The sequence below is a fragment of the Nymphalis io genome, chromosome Z, assembly GCF_905147045.1.
Source record: "Nymphalis io chromosome Z, ilAglIoxx1.1, whole genome shotgun sequence".
NCBI classification, from domain to species: domain Eukaryota; kingdom Metazoa; phylum Arthropoda; class Insecta; order Lepidoptera; family Nymphalidae; genus Nymphalis; species Nymphalis io.
Window position 1 is genome coordinate 16,332,740 of NC_065918.1, and position 22,658 is coordinate 16,355,397.

Sequence of the window (22,658 nt, forward strand, 5' to 3'; positions counted from 1 at the left end):
TCAATTGTCATATAAACTAATCATGTTATTAAGGCACCGACATCGATCAATTATTTGTCATAATATAGTCAAAATTTAGATAAACATCTGTGTTAAGAGAATAAACAAAGTCAGGGGGTATCTGATAGTTTTGTCATTTTCAATGTACAATCATTAATTACAATCAGACAAATCACTTGCTGGCTTAAATTTATGTGTGCTTAATTGTGCTTACAAAAATTTCTTAATTTTTTTTATCTCTTTAATATCACGTCGCTTTATATTCCTTCAAGAAACGGTTTCAACTTGTGTAAAACTTATTATAACTTAAAGCGCTGTGCAAATATTCTGTTGTTCGTGTGTGTTCTAAAGATTTTCCACTATAATATAACAAGACTTGCTTAAAGCGCAATCTTAGTTAAGACATTCTTGCAAAGTACTTGTAACCCTTTGATAGTTTAGCCGTGAAGGCGTAACAAACTGACTTACCTACTTGCATAATATATTTACTAATTTAAATATTACAGCACTGTAGCTTATAACGTATTGCTTTTCAGAGCAACCCGTACGCGCTCAAGGAAAGTGGCGGCGAGATGTCAGCGTGGACGTCAGCAGGCCTTCAACCCTCCGGCGGCTACTACCCTTACGACCCGACTCTGGCTGCGTATGGGTAAGTCTCGTCTAATCCTTATTCCCATTGCGTACTCCCTAAGGCCTTTTGGAGTAAGATAACGCTTGCGATAGTACACCCTCGATACAACGCACTGCGAAGGGCCCATTTCAATTCACCGGATTTTATCATTTGTGCAGATGCGTTTTGTTATCGGGTTGGAGTTTTCAAATTCATTTGGTTAGATTATTAATATATATCACGTGTTTCAATTTGGTTAAATTATAACAACGATACACCCCTTTTCATTTATAAGCGACATCTTTATTTTGTTTAAATGTTGTGTATATATACATACATATTGGACTTTCATTTCATATTACTAAAAGTTTATATATCGAAATCGTTTATGCTTAATTATTTTCGGGACCTGTATTTTTTTATAAGGCAACGTTATAAATTGTTTAACGTATTAAATAAATAATAAAAAAATATCGAATATAACCAAAATTGATAATATAAATAGTAATAATATTACACGAAATACAAAAAATACCATTAAACTGGTCTATTTATTCTGTATTAATAAATAAGATAATTGGAATAAATACATTTAATATTTTTCTCATCTTAAGATAATAAGTTCCACAGTCCTTCATGACGGACTTGAATCGTTCAGAAAAAGAAAATACATTGACATCTCGTTGTGTTTATTAACCGCAAAAACGCTACCGAGTTGAGAGACACTCTAATGTCAGAACCATTATAACTGTTAAAACCGCGTCTAAGAACGTTCCAACCTAGCATCATTATAATTCGCATCTCGTACATTTCCCATGAGCTCCATGGAATGTATCGTTGATTGAAATTGTAAAATGCTAATGTATAATCCTTTTCAAATTAACACGGCCAGACGGAGCGCTAAGTGCACGCATCGCGTTTGGCGGTGCGTGCTTGCCGCGAGGGACGGACAACTTATCACTCCCGGTTTTCCCCCATCTCGTTTCTTTACACGACCATCGACGTGTATGACAGAGACGGATGGTGCATCCATTCCGCGCTAGGCCCTGATTAATTCACAGTTTTTCTTCGAAAAGCAATCGCTCGACGCGTTCCGTTGACGTTTTCGGCAAACTTATCGACTTGCAGACGCGGCTACTACGTTTTGTATTGAACCTGTAACTCACATAACGCTATTGTCACGAGATGGCGCCTGTAGCCTCGTTAGAGTTGTATTGTGTAGACGTTAAATAGTTTGTTTGTATGATAACGTTGATATTAAAATAGTAGTAAACATTATACAATTATATAATTATGGTCACAATTAGTTTAGTTATGTGTAGTTGCTAAAAATATAAATGAGTTACTTATATAATCTATTTAATTACTTATTTTATATGTGATATTTTGATGTGTGTTGCTAGTTTAGTTTAATTAAATTACTTTTTCACTATAATAGATAATAATGAAATAATTGAATCTGTATTCTGTCATAATAAAAAGCATAAAAATACCGAACTCTGTTTATAGTTATTGCACTTTTCGAAATCACGATAAATATTGCATAAAACTACTTGACGTTCGTACGGTGGACGATTACAATGGGTAAAATAATCATAATTATCCTGTCATAAAAAAATATGATTCCTTTCGTAACCGCTGTAAGCTAATTGTCGAACACGCAATCATAATATTTATTCATTCTGACTATTAACGCTGATAGTCGGTTGGGAATAAAAACCGTACACAACTTACGTATTCTCGCAATCTCGTTATATTTGTCAACGATTATGACTGCTATATACAAATGACAATTAGAAAATACACTATAAGAAACAAACATTCGACAGACACGGCCATAGTTATGAGCGTATGACAGAAAGAGCGAAATCAGTTTTTAAATAAAGCCGCTAAACAATGTTTATAATTAAGACCGTTATACGCTATTTTGACGCTTGTGTACTCAAAATATCATAATTATTTTAATCAATATCGCATATCACTTTCTGACATTTTATGTCCTTCGTCGAATTTTGATTTAATATATAATATTGCAACATTGGGCATCTTTCTATTGTATTTTTTATATTCGAATAGATCGAAATGGTCATAAAATAACATTATTTATTATTCAACAATTAATCCTCTCGAAAACGAATTCTTTATTGAATTAATAAAATATTTCTATCTCAATAAGTTTCTACGATTATTACGATTACTAAATATGATGAGTGTTTTTAGTAATGACACTTCAATATTTTCTATATGAAATTGATATCATTAAAATTATCCTCATAGGTGATAACACCGAAATCTGTTGAGCTATTCTTATGTACAAACCCGAAACGCATCACAGGACATGATCGTGTAATGTCAGAATTTCATACGAGACATTGACAACAATAATAATAATATTTAAAGCACACGTGAAGAGGCATCTTGCGGGCCGGCAAGGTGAAGGCGGCTAGTGCAGAACGTTTTTCCCGTCTGTACTGGCCGTCGTCGCGTTTGGACTCTACTACCACTTACCATCAGGTGGAGTAGAGTAATTTGCCCTCCCGGCGAATATAAAAAAAAAAAAACACACGTATCACGTCAATTTTCAACATTTCACGTGTGACATACGACTGACAGAAAACATTCCTCTTTTGAAATCGATTAATTGTCTCAAAATCAAGGAGAAATATTTGCAGCAAATGCCTCTTATACGAGTAATATATTTGCAGAGTAAGACTGTCTTGGATCTTCTGTTGGTTCAATAAGTCACAATTTATGTATATTTTTAATTTATTTGAATAAATTCAATATACTGGCCGCATTTGCCATTTTTATGAGCGACTTAATCCGTAACAGCCTGTGAATGTCCCACTGCTGGGCTAAAGGCCTCCTCTCCTCTTTTTGAGGAGAAGGTTTGGAGCTTATTCCACCACGCTGCTCCAATGCGGGTTGGTGGAATACACATGTGGCAGAATTTCAGTGAAATTAGACACATGCAGGTTTCCTCACGATGTTTTCCTTCACCGTAAAGCACGAGATGAATTATAATCGCAAATTAAGCACATGAAAATTCAGTGGTGCTTGCCCGGGTTTGAACCCACGATCATCGGTTAGGATTCCCGCGTTCTTACCACTGGGCCATCTCGGCTTTCACTTTTTTTCATGAGCGACTTAATAGTGCGACCTAATTGACAGCGTTAGTGAGTTGTCAATCTTCGATCTCCTTTCGATTTTATCCTTTTAAATATCACATTTGACCGAATCGGTGTGTCATTTTACTTCTAATTTAATCTATAAAACGTAATTGGTAAGTATTCTTCTTTGTCCTAAGGCACGGTCCTGAGACGTAATATCATGTTGACATCTTATTTTTGAAGTAAGAACGCGAACACATTCTAAGTTTAAAAAATGATTACAACTAATAAAATGTTTTATTTTAATTGAAAAATAAAAAACACAAATGGTAAGAATATATATATCATGCATTTTCTCTTAATAATTATAGATAGGTACTTAAAAAATATATACATATGTCTATAGTTAAAAAAAAATAAACTATAAAAAAACTTACACAAAAAGCTACATAAAAATGTTTATTAAAAAATTTATATTATTTATTTTTTATTTTTCAGTTCAAAAAATAATATTAAATTGAAATCGAGTTATTCGGAATTTAGACTATAACAAATGTTATCAAAGCACATATGTCAGTTATTTCTCTTTCACAACAGAAATTTTATTTCTGTTGTGAAAGATTATATTATATATATATATAGATATTTTAAATACCGTAAAAATTTAAAATAAATCCTTTTAATAATATTAATTATTACATTTCGAATGTCATGTATATATTTTCATACTGAATTATGTTTTAAACTATTTCTCAAAGATTTTCGAAAGAGAATTTCGCAGTAATTAAAAATAATTCCTCGTCACACAAATAAATTAAGCTGTTTAAGATGTACATTAAATATTCTGTTATAACTGTATAGTAGTTAATAATATCACTAGGTTTTAAAATCGTATAAATAAATAGTTGATTAATTATTATCAAATAAATATTTAATTTATTTTGTATTTTTAAGTATACATTTTTGGATTTAATATAATAATATATTTTTTTTCTTAATACTAAATAATCAAACTCTAAAAAAATGTTTCAAAAGCATCCCAATATCAATTATGAAATATTATTATATTTCACGACGACAGAACGTTCCTTAACAATTTCTTTTTATAGTTAAACCATTTTTTGTAACATAATTGCTACGCAAATCGCCTGTAACATGTACAAAATAACAACAAATTAAATAACCAATAAATAAGATCTCTAACGGACGCAATGAATATTCAAATGAAGAATAACGACATCCCCACTACTTAATACCAAGTGTCTATCGTAAAGATAAACTCATAGAACTGTCATAACAACGTATTATGTGGACGCATCAATTAAACGCTCCACGGCGTACTTGAAAATTTATCCGCTCATGAATCACACTGGAATTGGTCAAAAATAAGAACAAATAATTATACATCAAAGCGGAGTTATGCTGACAATTCGGCTCCACTCGACTTAATATATAGCAGGCGGTGCGTTACAATCTAAAAATAATTAGGAGCGACATTAATTTTTATGCGTAAAAAAGAGAGTGATGGCATCGGGCGCGGCGCACGGAAATACACTGATCTATCGCTCCCGACATCGGTCGATTGTTTCATGCATAGAGGATGATCGAGCGACGCCTTACCCGTCTAACAAAAACAATCGTGACAAAAAAAAAACGAACAACGTACGTAAAAAATATACATGTAAACATTACTCGTTCACAGATTTAATCGTTGTATATTCATATCAGAGCGAAAACTTCAAGTGTCTCATAAAACGTAGTCGGGTAATAAGTTAGACGGGCCAAGTACGCTGAAAAGCGTAGAACAACAAAAGTTGTCGGCGACGTAGACTTCAGTGGAGTATTGTTAGCGTATTATTCGGAACAGCCTGTAATCTGCCACGGATGCCGCGCGCCGAAATGAAAAATTACTTGGCTATTTTTAACAAGTCTCGAGTACAAAACCGTACAAAAATTAGAGAAAAGAGACGAGAAGCACTTGTACCGCACCATTGAGATCAAAATAAGCAGGAAATTACATCGCTCGGGGCTCCCGGCTGAGGGAATTATTTGTGAGCCAACGATTTGGACCGTTAAATTTTAAATAAACCAAATAAGGAACGGTCGTTAGCGAGATGCGTCTCTAAGCGACGCTTTTCAGGATCATTTTTTACTCTAACAAATATCACGGCTTCGCTCGATTGAGACTCAACGTAGCCGATGCGTCGCGTCGACTCGGTCGCGGCAATAAATCTACGCAATGGGGATAGTGCGTTAAAATCGACTGTAATTGTTATTAATCGAGTTGGTGAGGTATCGGTTCCGACTTCGATGAACTCTACAGGGAATAATCGAGTGATCGAAGCGTAGATGTAAATTGCTCGGTGTTACGATTGCTAATTCTAATCCGTGCGAAAGCTCAGGGGGAGGGATGTAGGAGGCTGTATTACTTATTTACTCTGGTACATAGTTGAGGCGGGAGGGCACGTGGGCCACAAGCCCCCGGGCACGTAAGCCTCCGATACAGGATTGAACGCACTCAAATATGTAACGTTCGCCCCGACCGCCGACCACCCGACCGCAATCGTTTCCAAATACTTGTCTATTCAATTTTACTCTATTACGGCTCGTTTTACTCGGTTTTTACGATATCTGTTTTTTATTGGATAACTTATATATAATACAAATATAAAGCCTTCATTGTAAATGTACTTTAAAATAAATATTTTTATATAGGTAATACATTTATGTAAATATACCATATAATTTTGCGTATAATATAAATATTTATTATACTTTAAGCGTACGCTTACTACAAGAATAGTTTATAAAGCTTATAAAGCGAATTAGGTAATAATATTTTTCAGCTATTTCGAATAATTTGCAAAACCAAAATAATTTCAAATTATTGCTCAAAAAATGGTTTAGCCGTGAAAGCGTAACAAACAGACTTGCTTTCTCATTTATAATATGAGTATAGATGAAGCCAAAATAGTCATTGACATGACAATTTAAATGCAATAATAATTTACTTGATCTGTCTATATTAATATATAAAGTCGTGCGTCGTCAGAGTTAAATTATACCTCCAGGTATCCAGGTTGGTGAATGCACATGTGATCGATTTGCATCCCACTCATTCACGTATCTTCACGACGTTTTCTTTCGCCATGAAAAGAATCAATAACAGAAATTATGCACAAAAACACTATTGCTTGCCCTTTGGACTAGGAGTTTTTCGTTAAGATTTATGAGTAAATGGACTCTCTCTATACTTAAAATATACTTGCAACCCTATAAATTAATATTAATTAAATAAAAAAAATCCTAGTCGAAGTCTTGTATACCCACAAGATAAGTTCTAAGATTTATTCTTCTATACATCCAAACATTTATTCCTTCTATCGCTCGCTTACCTAATAGTTAAAATCTTTTTTGTTGTTAAAAAAATGTGTCACTTAATTTTTATGATTTGGGACTACAAAATTCCAACTGACTAAATCATTGACTTATTCTATCCGACATGTAAAATCTTTTGTTTATCTGTTTTAAAATTAGATGTCACTTAGCTCGTTTTGTTTCCAACAAAATAGAAATACGCGTCGTGAAATCTATATTAATTAGACGGCTTAGTGTTGTCTCGCAGCGCCTTAAGCGCTGATAGCTGAATCCCATGAATGAAGCGTACAGCGTTAAGCGCTGTATTTCACGTTTTAACCGCTGTCTTCGCCTGCTGTAGATTTCTGAAGAGCTTATTCGTGTAAAACTAAAGCGGTCTGGTTTCAGCGGCTTTGTGTGGGTATGCCTTTGTCTGATACATTAATACGTTCTGATGCGCTTTTAGTTGAGTGTTTTTAGAATGGACACATAAATAATATTATTTTAAATTGTGCCCATTCGACATTAATAGTCTTAAGGTTGTTGTGAAAATACGTGTATATATTTGTATATAGGTAGGTATAGGTATATATTAGGGACATTAATAAATAATTTATACAGAATAAAAAAATATTCATTTAATATAACTGCAATAAATTTTACCTTTCGCAAGTACATCGGCCATTTTAATTAGTTTTTTGAAATTCGATCGCGTCACCAGCCTGTAACCGGTGTCCGCGCAAGATGGCGTCCCTATCGATCGAACACTTACGCCCATATTCTACCCACGCTTGCGCTGCAACGCCCTGATGCATCGAGGTGCAAAATCCCGCCCTCGACTGACAAACTAGTGGGACTCTTTAATTTTTTTAACTGTCACTTTTTAAACTTCGAAACGTCTTAATAACAAATAAACATAGTTAAAATTGTAATTTACTTGTAAGAAGGTTTATTTTCATCCTGTGATACAAGAAAATGTTTATCCATAAAGATTTATTATTGTCTATTTTATATAGCGACCGTAATATTAAATCAAAGCGTCACAACACCAACAAATGGTTCCAGAGTCGCGAATCTCATTCGTATCACGTGCGGAAACGGTCTTCGAAGTTATCCGATACTAAACCCTGCAACCGCCTCACAAGGCATCAATTTGCGTGTGAACGAAGCAGGTCGGGGCCATTTTTTAACTATTTTCACGCGCGGAACCTATTTATTGGGCCCTTTAGACCGCGCCTTTGTCATGTCGAGAAAATCGAAGTCAGGTACGCTCCGCCTGGGGGATTGGAACGTTTCGCCACAATTACGTTCAGAATGTGGATGCAAATGGCAACGTGGGCTTAAAAACTGCTCTTAACGCGAAACCGCCGCAGCCGGGCTTTATTTTTGCTGCCGTTACGTTATCTATTGCCTCCAATAAAACGCCTATCTGTTACGAATTGAAAAGTCCTTTTATTGAAAGCTGCGAACATTCCGACGTATTTTTTATCAACGCTAAATGTTTGTTAAATGCACGACCGCTGGAAAACGTTTTTGACATTAACTCTTCCATGTTTCCCTTTTGGGTTCGTTTTCAAAGCTTTTACATTCCGAATGTTTATTACTCTTACATTTTCGGTTACATTTAAATAATTTAACATATCTAAATGAATTTGGAAAATTCCGCTCGATGCAATTAAATTATTATTGTTTGCTGCGAATTTATGAAAGGCCAGAAGCGTTATTTTTTTTAGGTATATGGATAAAGTTGTGTTTGTCGACAGATATGGTGCTGGGTACGATTTAGCAGCCAGGCGAAAAAACGCGACACGAGAGTCGACTGCTACGCTCAAGGCGTGGTTGAACGAGCACAAGAAAAATCCTTACCCAACTAAGGGCGAGAAGATAATGCTCGCGATCATCACGAAGATGACCCTCACACAAGTGTCAACATGGTTCGCGAACGCGCGCCGACGTCTCAAGAAGGAAAACAAGATGACGTGGGAGCCGAAGAACAAGACCGATGATGACGACGATACGATGCTCTCCGACGAGGAGAAGGAACAAGAGGATAAAATAAAAACTAACAAAGGTTCGTTGCGTTCGATCTCTTTTCCAACGTTTGACAGTCAAATTCCGAAGCGGTTATGCTAATTGATCGCTCCTCTAGTTGAGCCAACGTACACCGATTCGGATTGACCGCCGAATGTTGATTCAGTCTCGATACTTCTATCTGCGCATATATATATAATTTGTAACCATGTGCTGCTATGCGACGTGACTGTATGTATACCATTTTATAAGATTGTTGATGTGCCTTTGCGAATGCAAATCGATTGTGCCAACTTAACTGTGTACTTTATTGATGCGTGTAATTTCAAGTTCGGTTCGAGACATTGCTGAACGCTCAAATTGCTTTAATTTTGTCGGTGTATAAATCGTCGAGTGAATTGGCATAACCCGGTCGAGGGCCGGAGGGTGTGCGGGACCCGGAGAGGAGGCCGGGGGGGTGGGGAGAGGGCGTGTGACGGGAGGGGGGCCGGTCTCAGGCGTGTAACTGTGCGTAACCGCTCCTCGCTGCCGGATTTCCTATTTGTAGTAAAGTGGGCGGCGCCTGGGCTCAAATTTCATATAACGCTTCTTCCGTTTGTAGGTACAGGCCGACGGAGGTCGCATTCAGCTTGTCTGACGATCTGCCCTACTTCATGTTCTTGCCAAAGGATTTGTCGGGTTCGTCGATCGTTTCTTTTATGACATTCGGTTGAACGTAAGTAGGAACGGTTCGGGGGATTTATAATGTTTATCGTTTCAAAACAATATCTCTTTCATTTCTCGTTCGTGAATAGAAAAATTTTTAATGCGTTCGGCAGTAAAATACAGACGTGGGGTGGTTTAGCGCGAAGTGGTTTTTAGTTGCGGTTGTCAACGACATAAATAAGGAATTGTCGTGGTCGATTCGGGATTTCGAAATCCACGGGGTTAATGGATCGGGGGTGCGTCGCGTCACGGCTAACAATCGCCATACGTCGTATAATGAAACCACTTCGGACAGAAGCGCACTCGGTACGCGCGCCGCCTCAAACGCCGCTCGGGGTCATAAAATATCAAATAATAACAGGAGTGTCGATGCCGATGAAACACTAACACGTGTCATTCTCTGGAAGAGAAATTTTTTAAATCTTTAGACGGATAACTATCACGGAAATTATCAAAGAATTTCTTCGATATTCAAATTAATAATTGTCAAAAAATCAAACATTTCGACGATATTGTCGAGGCTAGTTGAAAAACTCAATGAATAAAAAAAAAATCTTGTATAAATTAATATATAAAAAAATTACAAATGCATTACGATTCATGATCATTATTAATGGATACATTTATATCTCGTACATAAAAAATGAATATCGGTTTACTTAACCCCGTTAAGAGCTTATTAATATTATGTTAAACGAATTCATTTGTTAATCTTAATAACGCTTACAGATATTGCAATAAATATCATAATATATAGTCGATGTTTTTCACACGTTATGGATATATTCAAGTAACAGAGTTTATATTTAAGAATTGTAATGACTTAACCTACATGAAAAAAGTATTTATACATATTTATATAACAAGTGTTGTAAGAACTTGCTATCTTTCAAATTAGTTTATATACGATTTTATTTTGATTACGAATAACATACCAAGCATACTATAACTACAAAAACAATCCTAATAAATAGTTACACGTTTAAAATATAAACAATTTATATAAATGTTTTTGCCATAAACCCTTCTAGAGAAATTTATGAAATTTCATCGGAAAAAAAATGGTATGGTAAGGGCGCCCTGCGGTGGCGTAGCGGCACGTGTCCCGCAATTTCCACGCCTTCCCGGCGGTGATGTGAAAAATACTCCACTAAATGTTCGCGTAATATTAACTGTTTTCGATGTTGATGAAAAGTTATTAAGCAACGCGACTTGTATATGTTTTAAGGATGAACTACAATTGTAAAGTTATATAACTAAATTAAAAAACATGGAGGGACGGAGAATCTTCAAATCTCATCATCAGTAAGTACGTGTTATAAAATTTAAAAGAGAAATCTAGAAGAACAAGCGGTGATTACCATTTACAATATCAATGGCCTCGTAGATGCAAATTATTATCAAGCACACCTCATCCGATTCATATTTATGTATTAACATAATTTCGTAGACAGAACAAAATAACCAATGTCTTTAATTATTTTGTATTTAGAAGGCTAGCGATTCTTGGATTGCTAGATGTAACTAATTACACACACATACAATAACTTGATATAATTCGATTTTCAAATATAATTTAATCTCGATGTTGTTAATAAAATATTAATAATAAATATAAAAATAAGAGTATTTGGAGAAACCGTTACTTACGCTCGTTAAGAAAACATTTTATTTCGCGTAATGGCTCCAACGCAATACAAAACCCGATCCGGCTAATCTTAATCCAACAATATTATTGCGTTTCCCATCGCCTAACCAAACAAACCATAACACGCAGCGTCCGACACGCTTAACCATTCTTTTAGCGAAATGTCAATGTTCGCGACATGTAATATATCATTTTAAGTCGGAGCAAACAAAGCCAATATAAAAGCTTTCACACGCGATCCCCGAAAGTCGTCGGCAAACAAACATCGAAACTATCCCGGGCTAAGCCACTCATGAATAGAAGCGGTCCCCAGCTATGAATGTTAAGTTTTGTCGTGAACGCACGCGTCGCAAACGAAATATTAATCCGATGCGCGTTAATGGAAATCGTGTAGGCTCTGCAAACAAGTGTGTAGTTACTCTGTGGACGTCGCTCGAGGAGCAATAAATTGCAGCGACCTCGCTCGGAGTGCAGTCGAGTGCAGGGAGGTCTCAGCGTCCCTCTCGGCTGTGACGAGTTTTTATTATGTCTCACTCACCCCCGGGTTCGATGACTAAAGGGAAAAACCACTTCGAGTATAACTTGATGCACGCTACGTTTTCCACGTTCGCGACGTTCCTCGGGAGTTGTGGTTTGCATACTGGGGTGAGGATGGATCTGAAATTGATGGGCAGGTTACACTCGGGTATCCATTCGATTGGCTAATGGAAATTGATACAAAATCCGTAATCATTGAAACCGTTGCGAACCGTGTGGTCTTTTTTCTCTGCTCGCTCTTCAAGCAATTGTTTTTATATGACTTTCGTATCTATATAAGTAATTTCCTTTTACATTAATTTCAAAATATGTTTCATTTGATTAATTTTAAATCACGTTAACTAAATTAAGTAAGTTCCATCATCATAGATTTAAAGCAAATAAGCGACCCTAATAATTTGTGTAGAAATTAACGTAATGAACACATCGAACGTATTGCGCGAATAATACATTACGAAATCATCCAATTCCCGATTATCTCCCGCCGTTGTGGGCCTTTATTAGATTAATACAATGAAAATTAAAACAATTTGCCGGATAAATATCTTCGCGCGGAGTATCAGTGGCATCCCTATTTATCCCTAGTGAAGGGCAAGCCGGATAACCCCTCTTAAAAGCTAGGAGCAGTCAGCATTAAATGGAATAAAGCGAATGAAGTCGAGCGGTCGCGCCTCGCGCCCCCGCGACGACTGAATTTCATTAGGCTCCCGAACCCTCTGCGCCCCCAAAAGCCACTTTACAACGGAAAATGGTATTATGATAATACTTAGAGCCTTATAAAATTTTGCTGAATAAACATTTTTGTGTAATTGTACAATAACACAATTTTTAAAATCAAGGATAATGTTCGGCTTTAATTTCATAACGGTTATAAAAGTGAAAATTTTTAACGCTTCATCGTTTCGTTATTTTTCATCGACAGCTTAAAAAGTAATGCAAAAACATCCACGGGGTTGTAGAGAAAGGACGAGAAATGAGGTTGACCATTAATTGTGCGGGTCGAAGCTCGCATTCGCGGAGACGAGTGCGGTGCCGCGGGGGGAGTCGGGAAATGCGAAATAAATGCTCGGCTTAAATACGAAAGGGATCGGGCATCGCCCGCGGCAGGGGAGTCGCGCCCCAAAGTGGTATTTTCACTTCGCTAATCGGATAACCACTTAACGAATGGGTCACTGCACGCCAAACGTATTTTCACACGACTTACCCAGAGGGATGCCGAAGATACCGCATCTTACGAGAGAAAACTTACGTCCCCGGTGTAACGGTCACGTCGGATACGATGCGAACCGTATCGATTACGAGAAATAAGCAATTTAAGCTCTCTTTATTGATATTGCGTTAGTTACAGCATCGGCTATAGCGATTAATCTAATATCAATGCTTTGTACTATGGCGTATTGTTTGATTTCGGTTTATGATATGAGCTTATGATTATCTTTACAGATGAGGAAAGGAAGGGCGACGAGTTGCTGCAGGGGATGCATAGCCAGCTGCTTGGTTACGGAATAAAGGAGGAGTCAAAGCGAGGAACTTCGGATTGTGGAGTGCCGATACCGGCGTCCAAGCCGAAGATATGGTCACTAGCAGATACGGCAGCTTGTAAAACGCCGCCACCCGCAGCACAGCCGTGGCCCCAGCATGGTTACGGACCTGGACCTGAGCGAGCTGTAGCTGGCGATGGCAGCTCTAATGGATTCGCTTTACCTGCGACAGCGGCGGCAAGTCCAGCTAGCGGCTCTTATGGCCGGTACGGTGGCTTTCCCGGTGCCCAATATGGAGGCCAGCACCCTTGCGTGCACCCAGCTGCCTTTCCTGATGTTCAAACAGACACTCCACCCCAGACGCCACCCAACATGAAAGTGCCCAGCGTAGCAAATCCGCTCGGTAGTGGTGGTGGCTCTGGATACTGCTTTCCACGGCACCAACAGTCACCACAGCGCGACCCCTACCACAACCCCCACCATGCTAATAATCACCAGCCCAATCAACATCACGAAAGCTCGGCTGCCTTCAAACCCTTTTATAAAAGGTAAATATACGATCACTTACTATTGTCGTAAAATTAAAACGAGTATTCGCCTCGTATAGTCTATCAAAGTTGATAAGTAATATATTAAAGGATAGGCTATGAATCTTAAAGAACATAAGCTATTAAAACGATACTCGGTGATTGATTCAAATTGTCGAGCTAACTCGATGCTCATATGCAAACGAGGGAAATCGTAAATGGACGATCGTAGTAAAGATATCGATAGGACCATAAACAGAGTTGCGGTTTAGTAGAGGCTTGAGTTGAGTGTCATGTCAGTAATTGAAAACAATGGAGGCGCGTCGAGGCGGAAGGGAGCGAGGGCGGCGAGGCGAGATTGCAATCTTATGTCATTTGTCAGTGTCAGCGCGCACCGCACACCTACGGACGCTGCTGACCTGCCCAAATTACATGTCTCCGTGATGCGTAATGTTTGTATCAGATCTCATAGCCCACAATCAATCAAAGTTTACGCTTTATTCATTCACTCGTCATGAAAGATAATAATAATAATGTACTACTATTAGGAACATCTTTGTTACTAATAAAATGTATGTTTTAAAATTTAATATTGTATTATTATCAGTTGATTACTATTATATTAAATTAACTTCGAAATATTTCAAAAATTAAATTTCAAAAAAGTAAGTAAATTATACAAAATGCTTTGATCTCTAGGGTCTTAATATTTAAAAGATTAACTTTTAAATAAAAAAAAACATTACAAAAATTATAAAACGAGGTTCATAATTAAAACAAGCCTTGTATAACGCGACCATAAATGCATAGATTTCGATCGTGCGGAGGACAGCGACGAGATAGGGTCGTCTAGTGACATTTTTCTAAGAGTCGTCAAAGCATTTCTTAGAACACACCGCAGAATCCTCGCCTCATTACAATAAATCGCGTCGTCGACGCCGCCGCACACGGAGGCATCGCCAGGAATTCTGTATCGACCGAACACTCACAAATTCACATCTATAACCTTTTGTATTATTTTCGATTTCACGCCTTTTTGCCAAGCGAATTCCTTGACGCGAAAATAACCCCTTATCGCGGCATTCTTTTAAAGGAGCCAAAAAGAATGCCCGAAATCGACGGTCCTCGTTTTTGACTTAAATAACATACCTGTATATTTTTTATTCAAGCAAGTAATATTACTACCATATCAAACCTTCAATGCCCTCCTAAGCGTACCTACGTTACTCAATAAAGTTATTTAAATTATAATATTATGTTTCGCAGCCTAATTCAGAGAATGTAATTCGATCAATATCGTATTTATTGTGCCTCAGTTTAGAAGATTACCATGCATTGTAATGCATAATGCATGACTCGATCAAAAATATGTTAGTAAATCATCATTTTGTTTGTAATCCGGGCACACCTAAGTCTAATACCATTCACTACAGTTCATTTGAATAATACAAAGCGGGAATTGTTCTAAGGGTAAAAAACGTTAATTTATGAATGTACAATGAGTATTGTTCGCGGCGGCGTCGAGTCGGCGCGGGCGCACGGCAGCGAGCTCCTTAGCGAGATAACGTTGCCGGTCGTGCGTGGGCGCGAGCTCAATGGGCTCTCTTCATTCACAACACTACCTCCACATTAAAGCCGCTTTAAGTTTTTTTTACCACGACGCCCTAATCTTCCCTCTTATCTTTCGATCCTCGGGTCCTTCGCCGTTTCATTCAGGCGCGGGTCCGGCCGACCCGTTCGACTTCTTTTTTCATTGACGCCATACAAAGTTTAGATGACCGCGGGCGAGGTCAAATTTTTATTTCTTTCACATTTCGGTTTTCCGGTCCGAGCGATTCGTTAATAAATTCTCAGATAATGAGACTGAACGTTTCGTCACCTCGTCTCGATTGCTTCGGGATGTTTTTTTTCGGCCGTTATGTGTGAACGCGGCGGAGGGCTCAGGCGACACTCCGATAGAATCGAATCTGAACGGACCTTGTTTTTTGGTAATTTAAATACCGCTATTCTTTTTAAGCGACCCTTTCTGTTCATATCTCGTCCCGTTCGGAAGCGTTATGAAAATTTGTATCGATCGAAGGATTTTAATAGATTTTTTTTTTGTTGCAGGTAAGCCGAGTGAAACCTGGGTCGCTGCTCCGCCCTCGGCTAGGGACTGTTGGAATGGTCACAGTGGCACAGTGTTTCCTATACGATCAACGAAGCGAGCGATTTAGAAATGTTGACATGTCCGTGCAAAGACGAGACGCGTTACAATGTAAATTAATTTCATAAAATTCGGTTATCGTGTAGAATAATTATTTTCAAATATCTAAATTAAAATGCACAGATTATTGTAATGTATAAAGTATCTTGTTGATTTGTACTTAAAAATTTAATTTCATGTGATCTAGATAACGGTTGTCCTTAGAAATTAAATCATTGTATTGAAAAAAAAAAACGGTTGCTCAGTATTTTTATAGATATAAGAATATTCTGAAAATAATATCTATCCAAGTTATTTATGATTAGAATACACGAAATGCGCAATTACGTGTGAAACTTGACTAGCCATTGGATTTAGTAAATTGTAAATTATGTTTTATTTTAATTGTCAAGTATGTTAATATTAAGGATTTATTAATGTTTTCTGCGTTCTTCCAATTAAAGAGTTATATTCGAAACGATACGAATGCTTTTTTCTGAGCTAAGTTTACGCGCTCGGTTTACTTGACGATATAATATTAATTTTACAACCGGAATTAGAGTCGAACTGTCCATCGTCACTAACGATCATTGTAAATAGAACGGAGCTGTGTAGATTTTTTATATTATTTAGTTTCACATCAAGTGTACAAAGTAATTAATACTGTTTTTTCCACGTCCCACGTTATATACGTCGGATTTATAAATATTGTTTAAAAGTATTATTAGAAGTATATGTAAATAGGTTTATTCTGAATATATTTTATTTTAAATAAAAACGATCGCATTCACTTTTATATATATCAGTATATTGTGAATAAATATTTTTTCATCTGTTATGTCACTTAGCGTAACTTAAGCTACCATTTGAAACAACTGGATCACATTGAACACAATCAGTAACATAATAATCCGTTTATGAAATAACAACTCGTTTTTTTTTTTTTTTTGACATAAACACATTTGTAAAATTATTATTATTATTATATTTCATAGTGTTTGTATTATCCTTTTCATTAATATTTAAATAACCATTATACATTGCGATTGTGTTATTTTTTTCAAATAGTTTTTATAACAATTATGTCATATAATTTAGTATTATTTTTAAACTGTGTATGTCAAATGGTGCATTAGTCAGGTGTTTATCGCTTACATTTAAGTTTCATAAACATAAAATATTTATTATAAAACACTTGGGCAATATTTGATCTCCGCAATTATTATCTTGGTCACCATTACACATTGAGGCTTAAACAAAAATCCCATTTCATCAAAAACTTTAAACGTGACCAAAATCGAATACATTCGCTTAATATTAATTGTTCTATATAGATATTTATAGAATATGTACCTATTAATTATTATTATAAGTAAAATTATGTAACAATTGTAATTAAATCTTTATTTCAAATTAGTTTATTTCATTTCACCCTTCTAACGACCGCCTGGAAACCTCTACCGAAATTAAATTGTAGTTTCAGATTTCAACAAAAATGAACTGAACCCTATTTATTATCCTATATGAGCCGAGATGGACAAGTGGTAAGAACGCGTGAATCTTAACCGATGATCGTGGGTTCTAACCCGGGCAAGCATCACTGAATTTTCATGTGCTTAATTTGTAATTATAATTCATCTCGTGCTTGACTTGTGTCTAATTGCACTGATATTCTGCCACATGTGTATTCCACCAACCCACATTGGAGCAGCGTGGTGGAATAAGCTCCAAAAGCAACAGTGGAACATTCACAGGCTGTTACTATTTATCATATGTGCGACAATGGTTGTGTTAATCAAAGTGCTTAAAATCATTAATTAAAACAATTTAAGAGCAAAATTCAATTTGAAATATGTCACGTAATTCTTTTCTTTATTAAGTATAAAGATTTAAAACAAAGATAAGGAAGCAAGCGGAGAGTTTAAGGAGTTTCAATGTTGAATAATGTTCAAACAAAATGAGAAAAAAGTCGATAATGAGCCAGTAAAAGTCCGGGAGGGTTGCTCCCTTGGCTCTTAACTCCTAAACAATACTTAAGAGTTAATAAAAGAACCACTTTTTTAAAGAGCGCCTCGAATAAGGAACCCCGAATTCGGTTCAGTTAATTTAGTTTAATTAAGGGAATTTAAATTAACAGTCGATGGTAGTGTATTGGATAAACTCGTTTATTGGATTAAGTAATATCGTGTTGGTTAGTTGGATCAGTTCAAACGTTATAACTACTTAATAACGATAACGTTAGTAGTCGAGCTGATGAAATAAATACTAATACAAGCCGCTAACTACGTTACAGGATATGCTATTTATAATTCTGATTTAGATGAAGTAAAAATAAATGTAATTAATTTATCATTATGATATACAATTACAATTTATCTAAAACAAAATCTAATGAAATAAACAGTAATTGAAAAGCTAATCTTACAATTGATGTAGTTTAGACATTATTATCAAAAGGTAAGAAAGAAGTATGTGTAAGATAAGACATTGGAAATTATAACCATAATAAAACAAAGGTTGGACAGCAGAACGGCGTTTTGATAATAAATGTTATGAAAAAAATAAATTAATATTACTTTTTAAGGACTTAACGAGCAAACGTTGAACTCTTGAAAGTAATAATACTCGTATCGTAAGTCGTTGATGTCCGTCCAGAAAGCAATAAGCTATGATAGTCGGACAAACAAAACCAATGATTGATATGCTTAATCAAATCCCTAAATAGCAATTGAATGCGTAATAAAATCTCCAGCACTCATAAAATCGTCATAAACATTGACAACACAAATAGCAGCTAATAATCTGCGGGACCAATCAAATGGTGCGGTTGATTCGAATATTTTATAGTATACCTTTATAGTATCAGGGCGAGATGAGCATTGCGGATGATTACGGTAATAAAACTGTTTACTTTAGTTCTGATCTTAATTAGCTTATTCTATTTACTCTTTGTGTTGAATTAATCTTAGAATTGAGTTTTCGGTATATTCTGAGGTATTGTTTCATCATACGGCGTAATAGTTAGTTTTGCGCCATGTGATTTATTCCTCAAGTATAAGTAGTTTAACTGCGGAGTTAGTTTATCGTCGTAACAAGTTTCCGGCGAGGCTCGCCAGATGTCGCACCTGGTTCCAACTTTCCAGTATCGCATGCCACAGTCTTTATTAGTTATAACTACAATTAATGCACTTTTCTTATTGATGTGTAAACATTGATATTAAAATTACGATTGTTTTTAAAATTATAATAGCCTAGAAATAATAATTATGTTTATGATGATATCTCGATATCATCTCGAGTTATTATAATAGTTGTCTTAATAAACGTATAAGAACATGAAATTCACGCTCGTCATTTTAACGGTCTAATATTAAAGTGGGTGAAATTGCCAAGCGTAGCTACTTATGTAATTAAATTATATACTAAAACATTATCCGAAACGCGCTGCATCATCGGGTATAAGTTTTATGTACATTGATTTAATATTTTTTGTTAGGTATTGCAAAGAAACGATTCCTCGTGTTTTACTATAGATGTACATATATGAGCATAAAAGCCTATTGATTGACTACCGACGCACATCGAAGCTATGAGACATATAGAAACTAAGAGAAGACGTCAGTTTTATGTACTAAAAAAGGACTTGGAGAAAAATTGCAGAAACAAGAAAAGAAACAAGAAACCTGTCATACCGAGTTTTCATAGTGAATACATCCTTCGGTAAAGTATTCGTTTCTATAATAAAAACTTAAGCTTTGTCGTTTAATCTCGAATCTCATCGTCAAAAACATTAAGAAAAAAGATTTGTTACGATGATAAAAAGCTTGGAATAAGTATTTTTTGATTTTCAGAAATATTATTATATAATTATATTTAATTAACATAACCATGCAATTAAATTGATGAAAAAAGACGCTTTTAAATTTAGTTTAATCTTGTAAAATGATAATATAGAGGTACTACATGAATGAAGTAATCTCACAAAGTCAAAAGTGTACAAAAGTTTATTTAGAACAGCAAATTTATATAGTTTTATAGTTTTTTAGGTTTGACAAAGGTGTTTCTCTGAAAACGAACTAATTGCATTTCATTTTACTTGCGACGGCATATTCATTGATATGTTATTGCTATTGTAGTTGACATTAATATTTTGTTTCACGTGGCAGTATAATAAAATTAAAGTACTTTTATAACTCAAATAATTATTATATAATATACTTTATTTATATTAAAAATAGTCATATAGAATAGTGCCAGATTAATTTATTTCAATATTCTTTTTACTTTATTAAAATTTCCAAAGGGGTATATTGATAATATTTCAATTTAACTTTCAGGGTTGAAAAGTGAATCCTTTGAAGAAAAAGACATATAGTTGGAATTAACTATACGCGTTTAAACTACGTAAGTATAGTGACATGGAATAAACGGTCATTACTATAAGTAACAGCCTGTGAATGTCCCACTGCTGGGCTAAGGCCTCCTCTCCCTTTTGAGGAGAAGGTTTGGAGCTTATTCTCGCACATCCACGCTGCTCCAATGCGGGTTGGTAGAATACACATGTGGCAGAATTTCAATGAAATTAGACACATGCAGGTTTCCTCACGATGTTTTCCTTCACCGTCAAGCACGAGATGAATTATAAACACAAATTAAGCAAATGAAAATTCAGCGGTGCTTGCCCGAGTTTGAACATACGATCATCGGTTAAGATTCACGCGTTCTAACCACCAGGCCAATAAAACAGTAAATTTATTTCGTAAATATAAAACTGAAACTTTACGTTCGAAAAGTACTGAAATATTCAAGGATCATCCTGGTTAACCTCCAGAAACGTCCAGTTGGCGGTGCCGAGGTCAAACTTCGAGTCGGTTTCCGTAAACCGCGTATTCGAGGTTTAATTATATGATAATTAGTGCGTTTTAATTTATAAACGTATAAATAGGGCAAGTAATAGTATTTCAACCACTAAGATTATGATATATTTATGTGATAAAGATGATACAACGAAATAAGTGTTAAGCATTAACTTTAGCCTTGGAGATAGTTCCTTCTTGAAACTATAACTGACTTGGAATGCGGTTTCTAATAAGAAGAGCTGACGATAAAATCAGTAAATACTTTTGTAAATTATAATATACTATAATCCAGTGGGATGGAAATAAGACACGACTGGAAAGAGTTCAGGCGCAGAACGGCTTTACGCGCTATCTAAGCCACGGGAGTGTACAACATCCAACTTCCAGATTCTGGGCCACTACTGAGAAATCTTCGACAAAAAACTTCATTAACTTTTTATTGGCCCGACCTGGGATGTGAACCCTGCACCTCCGGGTCTGCGGTCTTACATGTAGCCACTAGACCAACGAGACAGTCAATAAAAATAAAAATAAAGTCGAATCGAACTATTGGATAAAGTTAAAGATTGAGGGGTTACAGAGCCCCAAAGATTTCACAAGATCTCCGTCTCAGGGCGTTATATTATTATACGAAGTTGTTTTCAAAAATTTAAATATATTTTTCAGTTTAGGCTGTGCGTTGTTCGATACTTGTATAATATATAAAAAATAATATTAAAAAATCGAAAGCTTTAAAGAAATTAATTATTATGTATTAAAGCTGAGATATCTTACGGCGTTACATATAAACGTTGTTTAGCGGTTGATTACTTTTTAATGCTATGTCTTCTTCTTTCGAATGTCAAATCGATAATGACAGAAAGAGCGAAATCATTGTTTAACTGAACAGCCGCCAAGAAACGTTTATAAATAAAGTCGTTAGATTTAAATTTAAACAAAAAAAAAAACAATTACATCGGAATATATATTTTTATACCTACATTTAATTCGTTGAAACACAGTTGTATTTTAAATTTAGTACAATGGAGACAAAAATATATCATTTTATATCACATAAACATAAACAAAGCTATTAGTCGATTTTCTATAAAAAAACTTACTATGAAACACTAAACTATTCATCCAGGTGTCAATGCCATCATATTATTTAAATATATTAAAGTTCATCGAACCTTAAATACATTAGAATTATCGGTAAAAAATATGACATTATTTAATTACTCGACAAAATTAAAGAGTCACAATTTTAGAAGCAACTGATCGATCGATCTAATACTCTTACAATTAGGCGACTAAGATTTATTATGATGGTATTCACCTGCGTCCTGAGGGCGTCTAATCATATGTACCAGATTTTTGAAGACGGGCAAATGTTATTCATACACCCACATTTATCACGAACCCTTAGTTTTTCACACTTGTAACAGCACTAGTTATTGTCCCCGACGATTCTTTTAAAAAAATATGCTTCGTGACTTTTGATACTGAATTTTTAATTATTTAAAAAGGAATGTGCTGTATCAGGTATGTCAGTAATATATTTCAGTTTAAATATATAAAAACTATTTGTCCCAAAAAAATGTAATGTAGTAGCTCTGTAATATATAT

At 35.5% G+C, this 22,658-nt stretch overlaps 1 protein-coding gene across 2 annotated transcripts in view; it reads left to right on the forward strand.

The window, feature by feature from the left end:
* The window catches only part of LOC126780501 (homeobox protein araucan-like), a 126,051-nt gene extending 109,084 nt beyond the window's left edge, over positions 1-16,967 (forward strand). For both annotated transcript variants that reach the window (XM_050505054.1, XM_050505055.1), the window contains exons 3-6: positions 537-649; positions 8,841-9,148; positions 13,442-14,027; positions 16,116-16,967. In XM_050505054.1, coding sequence (XP_050361011.1) covers positions 537-649; positions 8,841-9,148; positions 13,442-14,027; positions 16,116-16,119 — 1,011 coding nt within the window. In that variant the 3' untranslated portion in view covers positions 16,120-16,967. The remainder of the gene's footprint in view (positions 1-536; positions 650-8,840; positions 9,149-13,441; positions 14,028-16,115) is intronic.
* Positions 16,968-22,658: the final 5,691 nt, after the last annotated feature.